The sequence below is a fragment of the Polypterus senegalus genome, chromosome 1 (assembly GCF_016835505.1).
Source record: "Polypterus senegalus isolate Bchr_013 chromosome 1, ASM1683550v1, whole genome shotgun sequence".
Taxonomy (NCBI): Eukaryota; Metazoa; Chordata; class Cladistia; order Polypteriformes; family Polypteridae; genus Polypterus; species Polypterus senegalus.
The window spans coordinates 274,480,801-274,501,078 of NC_053154.1; the positions used below are offsets into that span (position 1 = coordinate 274,480,801).

A 20,278-nucleotide genomic window follows, 5' to 3' on the forward strand; every position below is an offset into this window, starting at 1 on the left:
GCATAAGACAGAGCAGTCTGCACTGTATCCAACAATGTTGTCAATATATTACTCCACAAGCACCAAACGCATAATAAAAAAAATGAGAAGAAATGCAATATTTTGCATAAAGAACAAATGCAGCAGTGCTTTCAAGTACTCTGAGATCCTGACAAATACAAAATTCTTATACTGCTGTGCAATTTGCCTAATGCATACTTATCTCTTAAACAGACTGGCTAAAAGGCAAACTAAATTAATACTGTATATTCACATTACTAAAAGGAAGAAGAATTATTAACATCCATCCATTTTCTAACCCGCTGAATCCAAATACAGGGTCACGGGAGCCAATCCCAGTCAACACAGGGCAGGAACCAATCCTGGGCAGGGTGCCAACTGACCGCAGGACACACCCAGACACCAAGCACACACACTAGGGCCAATTTAGAATCGCCAATCCACCTAACCTGCATGTCTTTGGACTGTGGGAGGAAACTGGAGCGCCCGGAGGAAACCCACGCAGGCACGGGGAGAACATGCAAACTCCACGCAGGGAGGACCCGGGAAGCGAACCCAGGTCTCCTTACTGCGAGGCAGCAGCGCTACCACTGCACCACCGTGCCACCCGAACTAATAACAATGATATATAAAACAAAAACTTAATGAGAAACAAAATATCAAATCAAAGAAATTAATAGAATCATTTAGTGCACCAATGCCACACAGTAATCAACAAAAAAAAAATAATAAAACAAACTAAAGGAAAGGAAACTGAGAGCAGGGGTGGTGATCTGGTGAAAACCATGGCACCTACAGCATCTCCATACTATTGACTACATGTGTGAATACGTTTGATGGGGATATTTTCCAGGTTGTCCTGACATAAATAACTGGGTTACTTATCCCAGGAATTTCCTGGGTTCAGTGTGTGAAAGAGGCTTTAGAATGAGATTTGGGAAAAGTTAATCAAAGAACTGTTTTTAAAATTTTCACACCAGCCAAACCCATTCTGTAGGGACCTCACGTGTCCTTGTACATTAACACAGGCTCTTGTGTTTTCTCAATACTTGGTCGCCTCAGTTCCAGTTCTGGAAAGCTGTAGTGGCTGCAGGTTTTCATTCCAATTAATTTTTAATTAGGTGCCAATTCCTGCTGTTAATGAGACTTGTCTCTTATTTACATACCCCTCAGCTCTGCAGTCTCAGAAATTATTTAGAATGTAAGTTTTACTTTACTGTGAAACTTTATAAAATGTTCAGTTTTCATACACAAGAATCAGATTTTAGATTTTGTCTTACTTTTTATTTTGATGTTTTTATTAACAATAAAGTGTGTAAAAATATGGAGTAACTGGTTTGATATAATCTGCACCCCAGGCTTGTTCCTAATATATAACATTTTTGAAACAATATAAGAGAAAAATGTGGAGGAATAGGGTGTGCCAGTCCATGCTGGTCTGCTAAAGCCACCAAATTAAATGACAAGTTATTTAATGAAAAGAAATAGCTTTTAATTAAGAAAGTGGCTAAAGAAAAAAAAAAACACAACAGCTATTACGCCCTTCTAAGACAGGAACTAAGGACTCACGTTGTAAGCTAACTATCGATGTGACTCTACGCTATAGTGAATATAAAAGTGTCATTTAAAATAAAAATTACCAATAAAAGAAGATAAAATATATGTATGTCACTAAATGCTCTCAGCACAACACTGAAGAAAACAAAACAGCCTTGAGGGCTATTGGGTTTGCATGCTGGTTTACTAAATAAAGTATTTTTTCCTTGAGATTTGTTTTAGAGCAAACCAAAGCTTTCCTTTTTTTAACCTCTTTCTTTTTCTAATTACAGTGCTCTACTGCCAACGCGGCACAATGTTTTAATGTTTGAGGTGCTTTTTATTGATATAGTTAGCTAAATTAGAGGGCAAAGGAAGAAACAGCAGTACATAGTAGTGCAGTAGTGCAAACTGAGAAGGTAAAACCCCATTCTAGGCTTGAGATGCCAGATCATTCAGAAGTATAAATTCCACGTTTTAGCTATCACATTTAGAAGAATTATTTATGTTGCTCCAGTGTTTTTAAAAAAAAAAAAATACTTGTTATTTAATTTAATCAGAAATATACTGTAAATCTACCAAGACATATGCAAACACTTATGAAGTGGCGGGTGATGCTTTGCAGACTGCCTTTTATAGGCTTGCACATAGCTACTAATTTTTAATTTGTCAGATCCACTCCTGCAAAACCACTAACAGTCTCTGTTTCGCCTATTAGCTGGGTCAAAACATTTGCTTTCAAATGATCATTGTTTCTCATGGCCCCACAGCCCTGGCACTTTACATGGCAACTGCCTGCTGTTTGCACATTCAGATTCCTAATTAACAGTACAACTGCAGTCGTGACTTTGAGGAAACAGCTGGAGCCACCACTTGATTCATTCTCTTGATTCACAAGGCACTGCCCATGTGATAGATAGTGTTTGTCATCCTTCTTTATTATTAGCCACTGCTTTCAACCTTCCTGGGCCGGATTCTTGTAGGTTTACAACACCCTTCATTTTTTAACAATACTGTACAATGAATGTTTATTTTGGTGGCCATCAGAATTGCTGGTCTGCTGTAACATTTCCATCACATGCATTCCTTTACACTAGAACCAGTTCAATAAATGACAGGACACTTCTCACATCATACTTTGATTTCAGACACAATAGATTCTCAAAGAACAAGCATGTTACCTGCACATGTTCTTAAGGCTAAGGTCTTTAAAGTGAATGGTCATGACCTTATACTAATTAATTATGGGATGTTTTCATGTTGATTCATACAAAGGCAAAGATGCAAATATCATTTGGGTGAAGTGGTATTCCCTTTGGGATAAAAAAGTGTTTTCATTGGTTGTTACATTAGTCAATCCATCTCTCCAACTGTGTAATTACGGTTTATCATGTCTTTACTGAAATTTAAATGACACTGAAAAGTATGGAACTGTATTTATTCTAGAATTATCAGTGCTATTAAAAATCAATGTTTTAGTTGGAATTAGTTACACCAGCGTTTCTCAACCTTTAAGTATTTGCGACCCGAGTTTTCATAACAGTTTTAATCGCGCCCCCTAATGTTTTTTTGAAAGGAGCCCACTAATACCAATTTGTTCTTTTTTAATTAATGATATATCATAGATGCATTATTTTATTATACCTACTTAACTTTTATCGACATTTATCTAACTCTATATTTATTTTTCTAGTATCAGAATGTAGTTTAAGTTAATTTATTTTGGTTTCAATAGATGTATTTTTCATATTTTCGATTCTTGTTTTCTTTTTTTCACATCTTCATGCCCCCCTTTTTGTTACTTTGCACCTCCCTAGGGGGGCCGCCCTACAGGTTGAGAACCACTGAATTAGATCATAAAATGTTTTTGTAGTAGTAGGCACAGTTCATTGAAAGAGTGGGAGCCATTGGTCACAATTGCCTCTCCATACCTTTGTTTTTATGATATAATACTCTGCATTTTCATGGTCGTCTATGGTAAATGCCAGAGGTAGTCACACAGTAGGTAATAAATGTGCTTTGAGCTCCATTGTGCTTTGTTACCCAAACTATTCCATAACAATTCAGTAATTATTTACTGCTATGATGCTGATCTTTCTGATGATAAAATACGTCATTACTATAGCAATTGATAAGAAGAATTCATAATTCATTTCAGAATCACAGTGTTTAAAGGTTCCTCTAGAGTGCCTCTTTCTCTTGCACAATTTGACTCAAAAAGTAATCAGCACTCATAACAGGCTCATGTTTCAAGTTTGGTATTTTCTCCAACAGACCATAGGTTATGGTGGAGGAAGGCACAAAGCTAAAATTAAAGAAAAGCTAGGAAATGAAGCAGGTGGGGAAAAAATTATAAATGACAGAAAAGAAAAATGACAATAGAATACAATACAATTTATTTTTGTATAGCCCAAAATCACACAAGGAGTGCCTCAATGGGCTTTAACAGGCCCTGCCTCTTGACAGCCCCCCAGCCTTGACTTTCTAAGAAGACAAGGAACAACTCCCAAAAAAACCCTTGTAGGGAAAAAATGGAAGAAACCTCGGGAAAGGAAATTCAAAAAGAGACCCCTTTCCAGGTTGGTTTGGCGTGCAGTAGATGTCAAAAAGAAGGAAATCATTACAATACAATACACAGAACAGAACAAATCCTCGATACAGTATACAAATAAAAATTTTAGAAGTACGTAGCAGAATTTAACAGTAGATGATATCAGATAATATGATTTGGATTTGTTTAGAGTCCTGGAGACCTCAGCCATCAAGCTGCCTCCCCCATTTGGCCGATCCACGGCTGGAACAGTGCTGGGCCAGCCAATCCGATGAAAGGACCCCTCTATATATAAACCAGTACTAAATAATTATATAGGAAGACTTTGATGCACACAATGACAAACCTACCGAAGCACAAATATGGATTGGTCAAATGTAATGAAGAGAGAACTTTAGGGAAAAGTTGAATTTCTTTCTGAAGTCAATAATTAAATAAGTATTGTAAATTTCTTAACATGCCATTTTTAGCTTAGCTAACAACACTTGAATTATTTTCATCAAGATGTAAAGCCCAAAATAAATTAAACATTTGTAGAACTTACAACAGATTTTAAAACTGGTCTTTCACCAAACATACAAAAAAAGTTCCTTTCAGAATTCAGTGGCCCAGGATAGACAGTGCATTGTCAGTTTTACCCAATGAAAGGAGTCTAACAGAGAGATCATCAAGGATCAGTTTGCCTCTGTGACTGCCAACTTTGGAGCATCATGCTAAGTTCATGAGCAGCCTTCAAGGCCCAGTCTGCAGAAGTCTGACAGATAAGCAATGTAAAGCCATGTGACCATTTCCTCATCTTTGCCTGTCTTCTTCTTTTTGCCTTCTTATGTCATTCCTCCTTAGAAGGAATGATTCTTCTCACTTCCAAGATTTGATTCTCTGCTTTGTAATTTTTGGCTGCACTTCATCTTTTTGCATTCACAACTTTGACTGCAGAGAAAGCTACAGCCCATATTGAATTAAGAATCTGGTTAACTGAATCAACACAAAAAAGCTCCTAGGATTGGATTTCTGGTAAATCTTTGAGGATCAGCTTAGTAAGTACTGATGCCAAGGAATGGTACTTGTGAGATCTGATCTCTAACACACATATAATCTCTAATTTACATTCCACTTCACAGCTACTGTGTGAATTTCTCAAAAGGTTGATGGAGGACTTAGCAAAAATGAGATTGCAGTGATTGTAGCCCAACAAGTAATTAGCATCACCACTGTTATCAGAACATATCTGGGAAACTTCAAGGAAAGCAAAATTAGCAAATGTTAAGACAAGCAAGCATTTTGTTTATTGGTTTTCTTTGACTGAGGTTCTCTGCATGCTTTCAGCTACAGATGCAGTTCCTTCACTGCTATTGAACAAATTTAGGCTTTCCTCAAATCACTATCTAAGCACAACAAGAATGCACAACACAGGGTTTCTGGTAAGCATTCAATTACTGTAGGAAATTCTTGTACTACAGCTCAAAATGTTTGAATTGATATAATGGTAGGAATGCTGTATAAGGTGTTTAGTGGACATAACTACTAATTTCTAAAGCAATTTAGGTCCTGCTAGTCTCCATCGTCCTCATCAGCTGCCAAGTGAGTGTCACTATAGCATAATGGCTATAGAACTAAACTACAAAGTGTATGAATGCAGCACTGCTGGGTTGTCATGAGAAGAAAGGACTGTGAGAGGAGGACTAAAAAGTAACTTTACATAATATTACTTTAAAGGAAACAAAATATTCCTAACAGGAAGTGAAGACCTGGTGAGGCAACCCTCTACATGCAGTTGAAAAACTGCAAAATCTTTTATCCTAGCTTCTCGGAATATCCGCACAATCATGTATTCAACCATTTCCAACCAACCCCCTCAGAGAACAGCCATCGTAGCCTCAGAGCTCCAGTTCTACTAGGTGAACATCTGTGCCCTCATTGAGACTCATTTTGTTGATAAAGGATCCGTCACTGAAACCTCAGTCAGATATACATTCTTCTGGAAAGGCTGACCAAAGTCTGAGATATGGATCCATGGAATCAGCCTCGCTGCCAAGAATGAACTCTTCTTGAAAATCAAGACTGTTGTTTTGGCCTCAGTTCACACATAATGATCCTACACGTTCCACTGGCTAAAGGCTCCCATATGACAATCATCATATGCTCCTATGCCGGATTTAAAAGAGAAAGAAAAGAACAATTTCTATGTTTCCCTTAACAAAGTAGTCCAGAATGTTCCTACTTCAGACAAGATCTGATTACTCAGAGACTTCAATGCACGAGTTGGAAGGGGCTCTGACGTCTGCAGTAATGTGATTGGGAAACATGAAACTGGAAATTTGAACACAAACAGGCTCCATCTCTTATCCTTATGTGCGGAACACCAACTGTCTATTACCAACACAATGTTTCACCTCCCCAACAAACACAAGACAACATGGATGCATCCTCAATCAAAGAACTGACACCTCCTGGACTAAATGGTGGTCCGTTGGCATGATCTCCAGGATGTATTGGTCAAATCATCTCATCATATACCAAATTATATATTCTGTACTTAGACTACCTACTAGAAAACAATCTACCAAGCCACACCTCAGTGTTGCATCCTTTGCCACCATTAACACTAGAAACACATTGACAAGTCATCTTCACACTCAGGTTGAACACATCCAGGTCCCAACCACGGATGGTGACATTATGACTACCAATCCTAATGTTAATGAACTGTGGATATCACTACTCACAGCCCTGCAGTCCTCCTCCAAGAAAGCCCTTGGATTCTCCAAGAGGAAAAATCCAGACTGATTTGAGGAGGCCACAGACAAGAGTTTTCCCCACCTAGAAATCAAACATGCAGCATTCCAAACTCATCTTGCAAAGTCTTCATCAGTTTCCATTCTGAAGAGGTGGAAAAAGAAAACTAGATCAATTACACAATGTAAGCTCTGTGAAACACAGAACAACTGGTAGATCAACAAGGCTACTGAAATCCAATGCTACACAGATGAAAAGAGGACCTATGAGTTCTAAAATGCCATTAAATGAATTTATGGTCCATCTCAATGTAATGTAGCTCCAGTCCAGACTGCAGATGGTGCAACTCTCCTCAAAGACAAACAACATATCTTGGATCATTAAGCAGACCACTTTTGAGAACTGTTAAAGTAAATGAACCCAGAGAATTCTTCTGTCCTCAAGAAATTCCCCACACTCCCCCAGGTTCCTGAAATAGATGAGTGTCCAACTCCAAACTGCCATCCAAGCCCTGAAGAACAAGAAGGCTCCTGGTGAAAACACTAACTGCCGAAATATATAAATATGGGGGACTTAATCTTCTTGTCAAGTTGACCTATTTTTTCACTCTGTGTTAGAAACTTGGCAAAATTTCCAGCTCATAGAGACACGCCACCTTTGTTGCCATCTACCGGAAGAAGGCGGACCAATCGGGCTGTGTCATACTTCTCCAACTACTTTGTCATGTTGCAGACAGAATAATTCTGGTGTTGCAAGCTGGCTTTCATCCCAAACGCAGCACAACTGACACAATCTTCATCATCCGCCAACTCGTAGAGAAGGCTCAGAAACACCAGCAAGACATCAGCTTTGCTTTCATTGACCTGCAGAAAGCGGTTTGTCAACCGTGAAATGGTTTGGGAAGTAATCTGTAAGTTTGGATGTTCCCTGAAATTTCTTACTATGCGCCATCTCTTCCATGATGGAATGAGGCCGAAGGTCCTTGTTGGTGGGAAAACGGCTGCTCCCTTCGAAATCACCGTTAGTGTCAAGCAAGGATGTATCCTGACTCTGGTCCTTTTCAGCATTAACCTTGTCACTGTCACACTTCTCACCAGAAATGCATGGAATACTACTGATGGACTTCGGATCCGGTACTGACTGGAAGGCAACATTTTCAACTTCCGTATTAAAATTTCCAATTTAAACTACAGTGATCCCTCGCTATATTGCGCTTCGACTTTCACGGCTTCACTCCATCGCGGATTTTAAATGTAAACATACCTAAATATATATCACAGATTTTTCGCTGGTTCGCGGATTTCTGCGGACAATGGGTCTTTTAATTTATGGTACATGCTTCCTCAGTTTGTTTGCCCAGTTTATTTCATACAAGGGACACTACTGGCGGATGGCTGAGAAGCTACCCAATCAGAGCACGTATTACGTATTAAATAAAACTCCTCAATGATATACGATATGCTTCACACACATCAAAGCTCTAACAGCCCGTATTGATTTTTGATTGTTTGCTTTTCTCTGTCTCTCTCACTCTCTCTGACATTCTCTGCTCCTGACGAGGGGGTGTGAGCTGAGGGGCTGTTTGCACAGTGGCTGATTGCTTAGAAGATACGGACGTTCCTCTAAAAAATGCTTAAAGACTACCTTCACATTGATCCCTTCATTGCGGCCGCTTTATTGCAGTGCTCGCATATTTAAAAGGCCAACAGTCCTATTGATTTTTGATTGTTTACTTTTCTCTCTCTCTCGGACATTCTCTGCTTCTGACGCGCACTCCTTTGAAGAGGAAGATATGTTTGCATTCTTTTAATTGTGAGAAAGAACTGTCATCTCTGTCTTGTCATGGAGCACAGTTTAAACTTTTGACTAAAGGGTGTTATTTCATGTCTAGAGGGCTCTAATAATGTTAAAAAACGTATTTAGAAGGTCGTAAACAGGTTTTCTATGCTCTAACTGCGAAAATATTACATTTATAAATAAAGAATCCTACTTCGTGGAAATTCATTTATCTGTCTGGAGCGGATTAACCGCGATAAACGAGGGTTTACTGTGTAACTGTGCGGAGAATATTTATAAACAGTGTGGGAGAGTTCTAAGGGCTTAAAATATATAAAAATAACCATACAAACATATGGTTTCTACTTCGCGGAGATTCACCTATCCTTTTCTGGAATGCAGCCCCCGTGATCGAGGAGGGATTACTGTATTTTTTTCTTCTAGTCTTTTGATAAAATGTAATCTCTTTTTCATTTTGTAAGTTTTGTCTATTGTTTAATGTTACTCAGTATTTCTAACTTCTTTAATAAATAATATTAAAAAGCTCAACGGCATTACTGCAGCCTTTAAATCCAGACTTTAACAAGTTAGGGTGCTTAAAAGTAGCAACACAGTAAATACACTGCTATTCGAAAGTCTTAAGTCACCAAGAAACTTTCATTTTTTTAATAGAAATTCATAGTTTTTTTTTTATCATGAAAATTTCTTGGTGACCTTAAACTTTTGAATAGTACTGTATTTACTGTGTTGATGCAAAGCACACAACATATAAGATACAAAGCACTTTACCACTGCCAATGTGAATAATCTGGCTACTTTTAAGCACCCTAGTACTATATATTATATTACAAATATCAAAGTCAAAGTTGATGGTCAAATAAATTGAGAAGTCATAGTTGAAGATTTTATGTACTGACTTCATGACCCTGCTCATACGAGGTACAGACAGCAGACCAATAGTATTGCTAACACAAGAGATGTTGTCTGCCATGCCTGAATTGTTTTGGGAGGAGACATTTAACGAGTCATTTGGCAGAGCTGGTAAAGATAAGCTGATGTCATATTTTCACATTAGCGAGTCTTAGGATTACTGTATTGAAAATGTATTGAATATACTGTTTTGTATTAAATCTAATCATGAATTTTATTAATACTATATTTTATATATATATATATATATATATATATATAGTAGTGGACGGCCAGCACCCATGCTTGGCTGGGACATCTAGAAGGACCAGGAGAGGGACTATACATCCCCTGGACCACAATAGGGCAGCCTCCCTGGTCGGTATGGGGGCCATGGGAACAGAGCATGGAAGCTCAACCCTATTGTGGCCCGTGGCCACCACAGAGGAGCGCCCGAAGGATTGGAGAGCCCTGGATGTCAGCACTTACGCCACACCCGGAAGTACTGTCGGAAGGAATTGAAGGGACACCAGGAGTGCTCCCGGGTGCTCATGCGGCACTTCCACCACACCAGGAAGTGCTGCCGGAAGACCGTCACAGAGTACCTGGAGCACATCCGCATGGCTATAAAAGAGGCCACCTCCCTCAAGTAGACGAGCCGGAGTCGGGACAAAGAAGCCAACGCTTGGGAGGAGAAGTGGAAAGGTGGCAGGAGAATTCCGGAAGGGAGAGAACTGAACTGGAAAAGGGTGTTTGGTGCATGGGCACTGTGTTGTGTGCTGGACTTTCTAATTACAAATGTGTGTTTTGAAACATTCTGTGTTTGCCTGTTTGTGTCCGGGGCTGAACTTACCACTATATATGTGTGTGTGTGCGTGGGTGTGTGTGTATGTGTAATATATACATATATTGATTTAATAATTTAGGCTTGTGTTAAAACAAATACACATTTTAATTCATAAGAGTAAAAAAGTAAAGACTGAATGGTATGAATATCTTATATTTTTAACAACAATGTGGAATGTGCTTTTTCCATCATAAGAGATAATATTATAGTAATAAACTATGTCTTCATCCTGTGGAGCAGGCATAGAATTACCTGCAACTCAACATCCGCAAGATAAAAAAGTATGAGGTTGACTTCCAACATGCCAAAGATCCTCTAAGACCAGTCTCCATTCAGAGGCAGGACATGGAAGTGGTGCAGAGCTACAACAACCTAGGGGTTCACATAAACAGCAAACAGAACTGGTCTGACAACATAGTGGTACTGTGCAAGAAGGGCCAGTACAGACTGTATTTCCTGAAGAGACTCCTTTTGGTGTATGCAGTAAGCTGCTGGAAATAGTAGCCAGTGTGCTATTCTATGCTGTGGTCTCCTATAGAAGCAACTTCAGCTCAAATGAAGTACAATGCCTAAACAAACTTATCAGGAAAGCTTGTTCCTTTACAGGGCTAACCACAGACAAACTGAAAGCTGTTGTGGAAAAGAGGATGGTGGCAAAATTCAATGCCACAATGAAAAATCCCCTCCATTAGACCCTTTCTTACGAGAAACACAAGGAGAGGGCAGTTGGATCAATCGTCTTGCATGCCGGCGTAAACGATATAAGGCACCGACAATCAGAAATCCTGAAGGCTGATTTCGCAGCTCTGATTAAAGACACGAAGGAGAGGACCCCATCGGCAAAGATCTTTGTTTCGGGTCCACTACCTCTCGTCAGACGATCCAACGAGTACTACAGTCGTCTGCTAGGGTTGAACAACTGGCTACAGGGTTTCTGCAAGAAGAAGGATGTCGGTTTCATCAACAATTGGAATCTCTTTTTGGAAAGGCCGCGTCTCTTCAAGCGTGATGGCCTGCATCCGAACAGTTTCGGCGCCCGGGTCCTCTCCGAAAACATATCGAAGGTAATTTGTTTTTCTTGACTATCTATCCTTGCTCTTAACCCCTTCCGAAATAATACTGCTGTGCCAGGACATGATGAATGTTTAATAGAGTCTTCCGTTAAAGTGCACACCATTAATACTGTAATAAGCAATCTCAATGCACGTAGAAAACCTAGGAAATACGGCATAAACTCCAATAATCTAATTAAAATCACTATTTTAGAGGAACAATGTATTAAAACTATAAAAACAGATCACAGATTAAACAAAAAATACACACAGAGCGGCGCTAATAATAATAATTTAGTTCCTATTCCAAATAACAATAACGCACATAGTACTCATCTCTGCACCTCTGAAACATTAAATATGGCACTATTAAATGTTAGAGCTTTAACTAACAAAACGTTTTTATCAACGATCTTATTAGTGATAAAAATAGATCTTATTGCACTAAATGAAACATGGCTTAATTCAGATGCGCGCAGTTTTAATCGAATCTGCCTCCGGATTACAGTTTTACTCATTCAAACCGCCAGGGAAAAGGGGCGGATTGGCTAACATTTACTCGAGCGATTAAAATGTAAAGATGTCAGTTTTGGTAAGTTCAAGTCCTTTGAGTATCTCGCCGTTGTTATTCATGGAGATTCTCAAGTTCTAGTACTATCCGTGTATAGACCTCCTAAATATAACGCGTCTTTTTTTGAGGAATTCTCTGACTTAATGTCAATTTTAATTACTAACTATGACACACTCCTAATAGTTGGCGACTTTAATTTTCATATAGATAATCAGTGTGATCTAAAAGTAAAAGAATTTATGAACCTCCTGGATTCTTTTGATTTGAGACAACTCATAAATCAGCCTACACATAAAGCAGGTCATACATTAGACTTAGTGATTACTAAAGGACTGAAAGTTGATATAAAACAGATCATTGATATTGGTCTATCAGACCATTTTCTTCTACTTTTAATATAGAAATAATGATAAAAACACTCATGAGAAGCATATTGTTAAAAACGCTTCTTTGATTCGCAGCAGCTTTAAAACTTACAAACATTTTAAGCAATCAGTCCGTTTATAGTGCCAGCTATAATAGCGAGGACAATGTAAATAGTAAGGTGGAAAGATTTAATTCTAAAGTGAGAGCTGCTGTTGACATAGTTGCACCTGAAAAGACAGTGAAAAAATCTTCTAGCATTGTTATACCATGGAAGACCCAAAGAGTGTCTGATTTAAAGAGAACATGCCGTAGAGCTGAGCGTCAATGGAGGAAGACTAAACTTACTATCCACCACGAAATATTAAAAGTCAAAATAACAGAATACAATAACACTGTCCGTCTTGAGAGACGCTGCTATTTCTCAAGATTATAAATAACAATGCTAGTAATCCCAGAGTCTTATTTTCAACAATTGATCGCCTACTAAACCCAGGTAGCTCAAAGGAATGCCTCCTAAGTGCTTCCAGTGAAACCTGTGAGGCTGTCGCTGTATTTTCAATCAAAAATTAATGATATTAGAAATAACATAGTATATCTCCCCAACACTAAGGATCCTCCTAAACCCCAGCATCCTGTTATAAACAAATTAAACTCTTTCACTAGGATAGATTTACCTGATTTAAAGAAAATAATCTCAATTAAAACCCTCCACCTGCGTCCTTGACCCGATACCAACAAGGTTTTTCAAAGAAGTATCAGGCGTGCTAATTGATAATGTTCTTGACATAGTAAATTCGTCACTAGATACTGGGGTCTTCCCAGACTGTCTTAAGACTGCTGTAGTTAAACCCCTACTTAAGAAACATAATCTTGACCCTCAGCTCTTGAAAATTTTAGACCCATCTCTAACCTGCCTTCTTAAGTAAAGTTCTGAGAAGGCAGTCATTATGCAGTTAAATGACCACCTAAATAAACATGCTATTCTTGATAAATTTCAGTCAGGTTTTAGAACAAATCACAGCACAGAAACTGCACTCGTTAAAGTAGTAAATGACTTGCGGGTAAATGCAGACAGAGGCCATTTATCTGTTCTCATCCTCTTAGATCTGAGTGCTGCATTTGACACCATTGATCACAACATTCTTAGAAATCGCCTTAGTCAATGGGTGGGCCTCTCTGGCAGTGTCTTAAATTGGTTTGAATCCTACCTGACAGGGAGAAAATTTTTGTTAGTTGTGGGAATTACAACTCAAGATACATGATATCCAATATGGTGTTCCACAAGGCTCTATCCTGGGTCCGCTGTTATTCTCAATCTACATGCTTCCGTTAGGTCAGATTATCTCAGGGCACAACGTGAGCTACCACAGCTATGCTGATGACACACAGCTGTACTTATCAATAGCACCTGATGACCCTGATTCTATTGATTCACTAACACAATGTCTGACTAGTATCTCAGAATGGATGAATAGTAATTTTCTCAAGTTAAATAAAGAGAAAACTGAAATTTTAGTGATCAGCAATAATGGATACAATGAGGCTATTAGAAATAAACTGGATACATTAGGATTAAAAGTCAAGACGGAGGTAAAAAGCTTAGGGGTGATTGTTGACTGTAATCTGAATTTTAAATCACATATTAATCAGATCATTAGGACAGCATTTTTTCACTTAAGAAACATAAGTAAAGTTAGACCTCTTATATCACTGAAAGATGCTGAGAAATTAGTTCACGCGTTTGTTTTCAGTCGACTAGATTACTGTAACGCACTCCTCTCAGGACTACCCAAAAAGATATAAATCGTTTGCAACTAGTGCAGAATGCAGCTGCTAGAATCCTAACTAGGAAAAGAAAATCAGAACACATTTCTCCAGTTTTGATGTCACTACACTGGTTACCTGTGTCATTCAGGATTGACTTTAAAATTCTGCTTATGGTTTATAAAGCCTTAAATAATCTCGCCCCATCTTATATATCGGAATGTCTGACACCTTATATTCCAAATCGTAACCTCAGATCCTCAAATGAGTGTCTCCTTAGAATTCCAAGAACAAAACTTAAAAGAAGTGGTGAGGCGGCCTTCTGCTGCTATGCACCTAAAATCTGGAATAGCCTGCCAATAGGAATTCGCCAGGCTGATACAGTAGAGCACTTTAAAACACTGCTGAAAACACATTACTTTAACATGGCCTTTTTATAACTTCATTTTAATCGTAATTTAACTTAATCCTGATACTCTGTATGTTCAATTCATCATAATAACTATTCATGGTGGCTCTAAAATCGTACTGACCCCTACTCTCTTTTCTGTTTCTTTTCCGGTTTCTTTGTGGTGGTGGCCTGCGCCACCTCCACCTACTCAAAGCTTCATGATGCTCCAACAATGATGGACGGATTAAAAGGCAGAAGTCTACGTGACCATCATCATCATCAAGCCCTTCCGTGAGAACCCTAAATCCAAAGAGGACTGTTTCATTTATGTTAGGTAGAATGCCCAGAGGGGACTGGGCGGTCTCATGGTCTGGAATCCCTACAGATTTTATTTTTTCTCCAGCCGTCTGGAGTTTTTTTTGTTTTTTCTGTCCCCCCTGGCCATTGAACCTTACTCTTATTGATGTTAATGTTGATTTATTTTGTTTTATAATTGTGTCTTTCATTTTTCTATTCTTTAATATGTAAAGCACTTTGAGCTACTGTTTGTATGAAAATGTGCTATATAAATAAATGTTGTTGTTGTTGTTGTTGTTGTTCTTGGGGCACTATCAGCCAAGGTGTACTAACAAGTGCCTCTGGGGATCTTTTCTGTCTACTGCTCTCAGGCAATTCAGCACTTCCTCCCCATGTCCAAAACTAAAAGCTTATACTGTACAAATACACTTTAAGTTTTTTTAGCAACTTTTGCACAATATGCACTGTAAAAAACTTCACCGTGTTACAGTGTGGTGCTGAGATGTTACCTGTTGCACAGCGGCACTCGGGTCCCAATCCGGTTGGTTGGTTAGTCGTGTGGTGGGTGCGTCAATGCACTGTATTCAGTCTCAACCTCATACATCTATTTGTTTATTTGTTTATTTGTTTATTTATCTAACTGATTGTATTATTTGTCCTGTTACTCTGTATCTTTGTTTTTTATGTTTCTACTGCTGTATGTCTCTAAATTTTATATAATTTAATATATCTACTCCAATCTAATTTAAACAAGTCATCCTCTTTTCATACCATGCAATATTAATAAATATTCTTCTGTGTATTTTTTATATACAAAATATAAATAAAATCAGGATTAAAAAAGGATATAGGCACGACATAAACCATGATGCAACTGTGTGGCGATATGATATGCTACCATACCATCTGTGCCCACCATAGACCCATCATTTCTCTGATTTTTTTCAGAATGATATTTTTTTCAGTAAAACTGGATTTTTCTGAACCCCAGGACCTTGAGATTGAGACATTAGAAAAAATAATTTTTCCTTAAGTTGTCGGCAAAGAGTCAAAAATGTCTTTTCACTCAGTCAGCAAGTCAATTAAGGGGCTGTAACTTTATATACTGTATATACAAGGCAGTAGTTTTTTTTTTATTAAGATGAGATAAAGAATATAATTCGATCCATTATGTGAATCTGCATTTTCAATGCTGTGAGCCACACTATCCCATCGGCTTAGGAGTTTATAAGGACATATTGTCACATGCACAAAGTATAGTGAAACTCTTACTTGCATGTGTTAAGCAACACGCAACATGGCACCACTGCACTTATCACATTCTTATTTTGAAGAAGGCAGGAAACAACCCAGGGTGGTATTGTAGTTCATGGCAAGGTACACTCAGCTATATGCTCCCTTGTATTCCTCCAATTTAGTGTCATCCATTAATTAGATATAATAAAGTATTTCATCTAATAAAGTGTTTAAACAGAAATTCGACCCAGCAATAACATAAGTACATCTTTGTATTCACTGGGTCAAAAAGTGCTCCTAAAATGTCATTGTTTTTAAGAGACATCTGCCACAATAGTTGGTAAAGATACCATTTGCATTATAAGCTATTACCACCATTGAACAAAAAATTAATCTTTAAAATATTCAAATGATTCATGCACACATGTAGTTAAAAAGTCATTCGTGCCCCTTTATAATCAACCTTACTGTATCTACACATGTACTGGGAATTCACAAAGATTCTCTAACTAACTCTTGCAGTCGAAGGCAATATTACATCAGTTAGCACATTTTGTTTGGAGAATGCCTAAACCAACCACTAAGTGGGCCATCAGCTAAAACGTTCAGCAAATTGGAGTTTTCTGGAGATGACCGTGTGTTTATTCTCTTATATGTAAATTATGTCTTCATTAACCAAGTTTCAAGAATTATTCTTTCCATAGGATTGTTTTGTTCAGTACTTTGTGTCTCCTGGTAAATGTATACACTGCATAAATCTGTAAACAAAAAGTTTTCATTCCAAACTTTTAGAAAAAATTAAGAATTTCGTACTTTCTTTTCTTTCACTGCATTTTTTTTTTTTTTTTGTCAAGCATGCCGGGTTACTCACCTTTTCCTTCTCCATACTTTGCACTGTGCGCCCACGTTAGGGCACCTTCAAAGCCAAGTTCTCGGCAGGCTACATTGGCTACGTTAACGTCGACATCATCATCACAAACTGTTCCCCAGGTGCGATTGTAAAACACCTCAATACGTCCTTCATTGGGACCCCTGGAGACCCCAGCAAGGCGCACCTTGATCAGGGGTGCACGACGTTGACGAGAATGTCGCTCTTCTGGGGATCCCTGTACCACAGACAACAGCAAGAGAGCTGCTGACAAGAAAAGTCCCAGCATCATGCCCAACAGGTCTCACAGAATCCTATAAAAAAACAAATAAAAGTATATACATTTTTAACTGGCTCATCTTCAGTTAGGATTTGTCACCAGAGATAAGCCATTGCTTCTCTCATTATACTGGCAAAGATTGATCATGAAGGGAATAGTCTGTTTTATTATTATTATTATTATTATTATTTTTTCAATTTAAAAAAACATATTAAATTCATTAAACAAAAATGCAGTGATGAAATACTGTATGACATTGCTCCGGTTCCTACAAAACAGTGGCGGTGCCTGCAGGAATAATTGGTGACTGCACTCTGACCAGATGAATTCCAATATGGGAGCTGTCACTCTCTGCACCACTTACACTTAGGAGTCAGTGTGGATTCCTGTCAGAAAAATGTATGTTGGCATTTGAGAGAAATACTTTTGTAACTGAACAGAAAACATGAAGTCAGACTGTGCTTTGCAAATGATGAAGACTGTCTTTCTTCTACTTTTAGACAGGAAACACAAAAAGGGACCTTTCACAAATTCAGATCCTGCATTTTATTATGATTCTGATTTATAGCAATACCATTGAAAAGGCAATTTTAAAACAGTACATCGTGTCATACACTCTGTGGTGATATGATTCATTTTGTCAAACAGTAAGCAATTTGACAACTCTGGATGGGAAAACGAGGTTATACAAATTATATGAATTGACGGAAAATGCTTTAGTTACACACAGTATTAAGTTTTGCCTTTAATTTTCCACAAGTGAAAATTTACCTTCCACAAGTGTAAACATTTTCACTAGGTTTAAAAACATTACTTAAGAAGCATTTTATTCTACATCTTATGATGTATGGTACATAATGGTTCCTTTTCATTTTCACCAAATGCAGTGTAAATATATATTCAGAAACTATTCAGACTCCTTTCAGCACGATTCAGGTCCAAGCCTTTAGAGCCCTGGTGCTTCCTGATTTGCTATATGGTTGCGAGACATGGTCGTTATCCAGTGAACTGAGACAAAGATTGGACTCCTTCGGTACCATATCTCTTCAGAAAATCCATGGGTAGTGTTGGTTTGACTTTGTGACGAACGAGCAGTTTCTCATGGAGTCCCAAATGATGCACATTAGTTGCATTGTGGAGGAGTGTCAGTTATGGCACCACAGCCAAGTGGCGCAATTCCCTGATGGTGATCTGGCTCATAGGATCCTCATTGTCGAGGACCCGAGTGGCTGGACCAGGCCAAGGGGATGCCCATGTTACACCTGGTTGCAGCAGATAGATGGTCATTTCCAGACGGTGGTACAAGACCGCATGTTTACCTTGGGAGTTGCCTACCAGGATCCTGAGCTGTTTCCTTGTGTTGTGGGTGTAGCAACGCTCTGTACCAGTGTATGCTCCTAACCTGACCTGTAAATGTACTTGTAAATGTATAAATTTGCCATCTTTGTCAATCAATCTACACTCAATAACCCAGAGTGACAAAGTGAAAACGTCTCTTCAGAAAGGTTTGCAAATTTATTTAAATCTAAAACAAACTTCTCATTTATATAATATATAATCCCGACATCGCCGCGCAGGGATATTAGTTTTCCCAGAAACATCTCCTGCAAAACTTGCATGGATCTCCACGTTGTATGAGCTGTTGTTCCATCCTATTGAAACCAGGCATCAACCACCTCCACTTCTTCCAGCTGGGGCTGGAAAAAGTTCTTTAGCATTTCAATGAAACGTTCTGAAGTGACAGTGACCATTGCACCCCCCTCCTCAAAAAACATAAGGACCTACAATGCCAAATTTTGCAATGGCGTACCAAACTGTAATACACTCACTGTGCAGGAATCTCTGATGGAGTTCACGAGGGTTGGTTTCAGCCCAATAGTGAAAGTTTTACTTATTTATGCAACCATTGAAATAGAAATCTGCCAAGTCGCTGCACATGACAATGGCGTCTCGATGAACGGTTTGCAGAATGCTCGCACACAACTCTCTATGGCTCGCCCAGTCTCTCTCAGTGAGTTCCTGCACTACCATCATTTTGTATGGATGGAAATCAAGGTCCTCATGAAAAATCCTCCTCAACGATGTGTTGGAAATGCTTAAGGCAGAAGCATGTTTACATGCTGAATGTCTAGGAGACTACAAAACTGATGCCCTTACAGCTTGGATGTTTTCAGGTGTTCATTCAGTATGAGGACGGCCTGGAGATTTTGTGTACGATGTTGTACCCCATCCATCCATCCATCCATTATCCAACCTTCTATATTCTAACACAGGGTCACGGAGGTCTGCCAGAGCCAATCCCAGCCGGCACAGGGCGCAAGGCAGGAACAAACCCCGGGCAGGGCGCCAGCCCACCTCTATCTAAATTTAGCCACCCACTGAGAAATTGTTTTCCAATTTGGAGACGTCACCGTTAGGAGGAATGCTGAAGTGCGTTCAGAAAGCGCATTGCGTAGAGATGATGGATTAATTGTTTCTTGAAGAATGCTTCGACAGCGAAAGCACAGTGTGTACCAAACCAAGGCATGTTGCCAACTGAAAACTACAAAGGATCACCTATCAAAGGAACACCCACCCCAACCCATTCGGCTGCCACAACCTCGTGCAATGACTTTGAGAAATGCTGTACTTCATTTTGGCTCACTCTGTATATATACAGTATTAGGAACACTTTTTAATCAGAGTATAGCATTAAGTCAGTGAAATTTCTGGGCTATTGATCTGGTCAGTTAAGTAGCAGAGGGAGTTGTTAATCAGTCCCAGATGCTTTGGTGTTAATGAAATTAACAATAGGTGCACTAGAGGGGCAACAATGAGACAACCCCCAAAACAGGAATGGTTTAACAAGGCCGTAGAGGGTCCTTAACTCTTCAGCAGGACCGGTATCTGCTCCTTTGGGCAAGGAGGAACAGGATGAGCACTGCCAGAGCCCTACAAAATGACCTCCGGCAGGCCACTAGTGTGAATGTCTCTGACCAAACAATCAGAAACAGACTTCATGAGGGTGGCCTGAGGGCCAGATGTTCTCTAGTGGGTCCTGTGCTCACTGCCCGGCACAGTGGAGCTCGATTGGCATTTGCCATAGAATATCAGAATTG

General features: G+C 38.9%; 1 protein-coding gene across 1 annotated transcript in view; it reads right to left on the reverse strand.

The window, feature by feature from the left end:
* Positions 1–20,278, reverse strand: part of loxl4 (lysyl oxidase-like 4) — a 128,547-nt gene that overhangs the window by 105,235 nt on the left and 3,034 nt on the right. The window contains exon 2 of the mRNA XM_039774556.1: positions 16,904–17,214. Within this exon, the coding sequence (XP_039630490.1) occupies positions 16,904–17,192 (289 nt within the window). The 5' untranslated portion in view covers positions 17,193–17,214. The remainder of the gene's footprint in view (positions 1–16,903; positions 17,215–20,278) is intronic.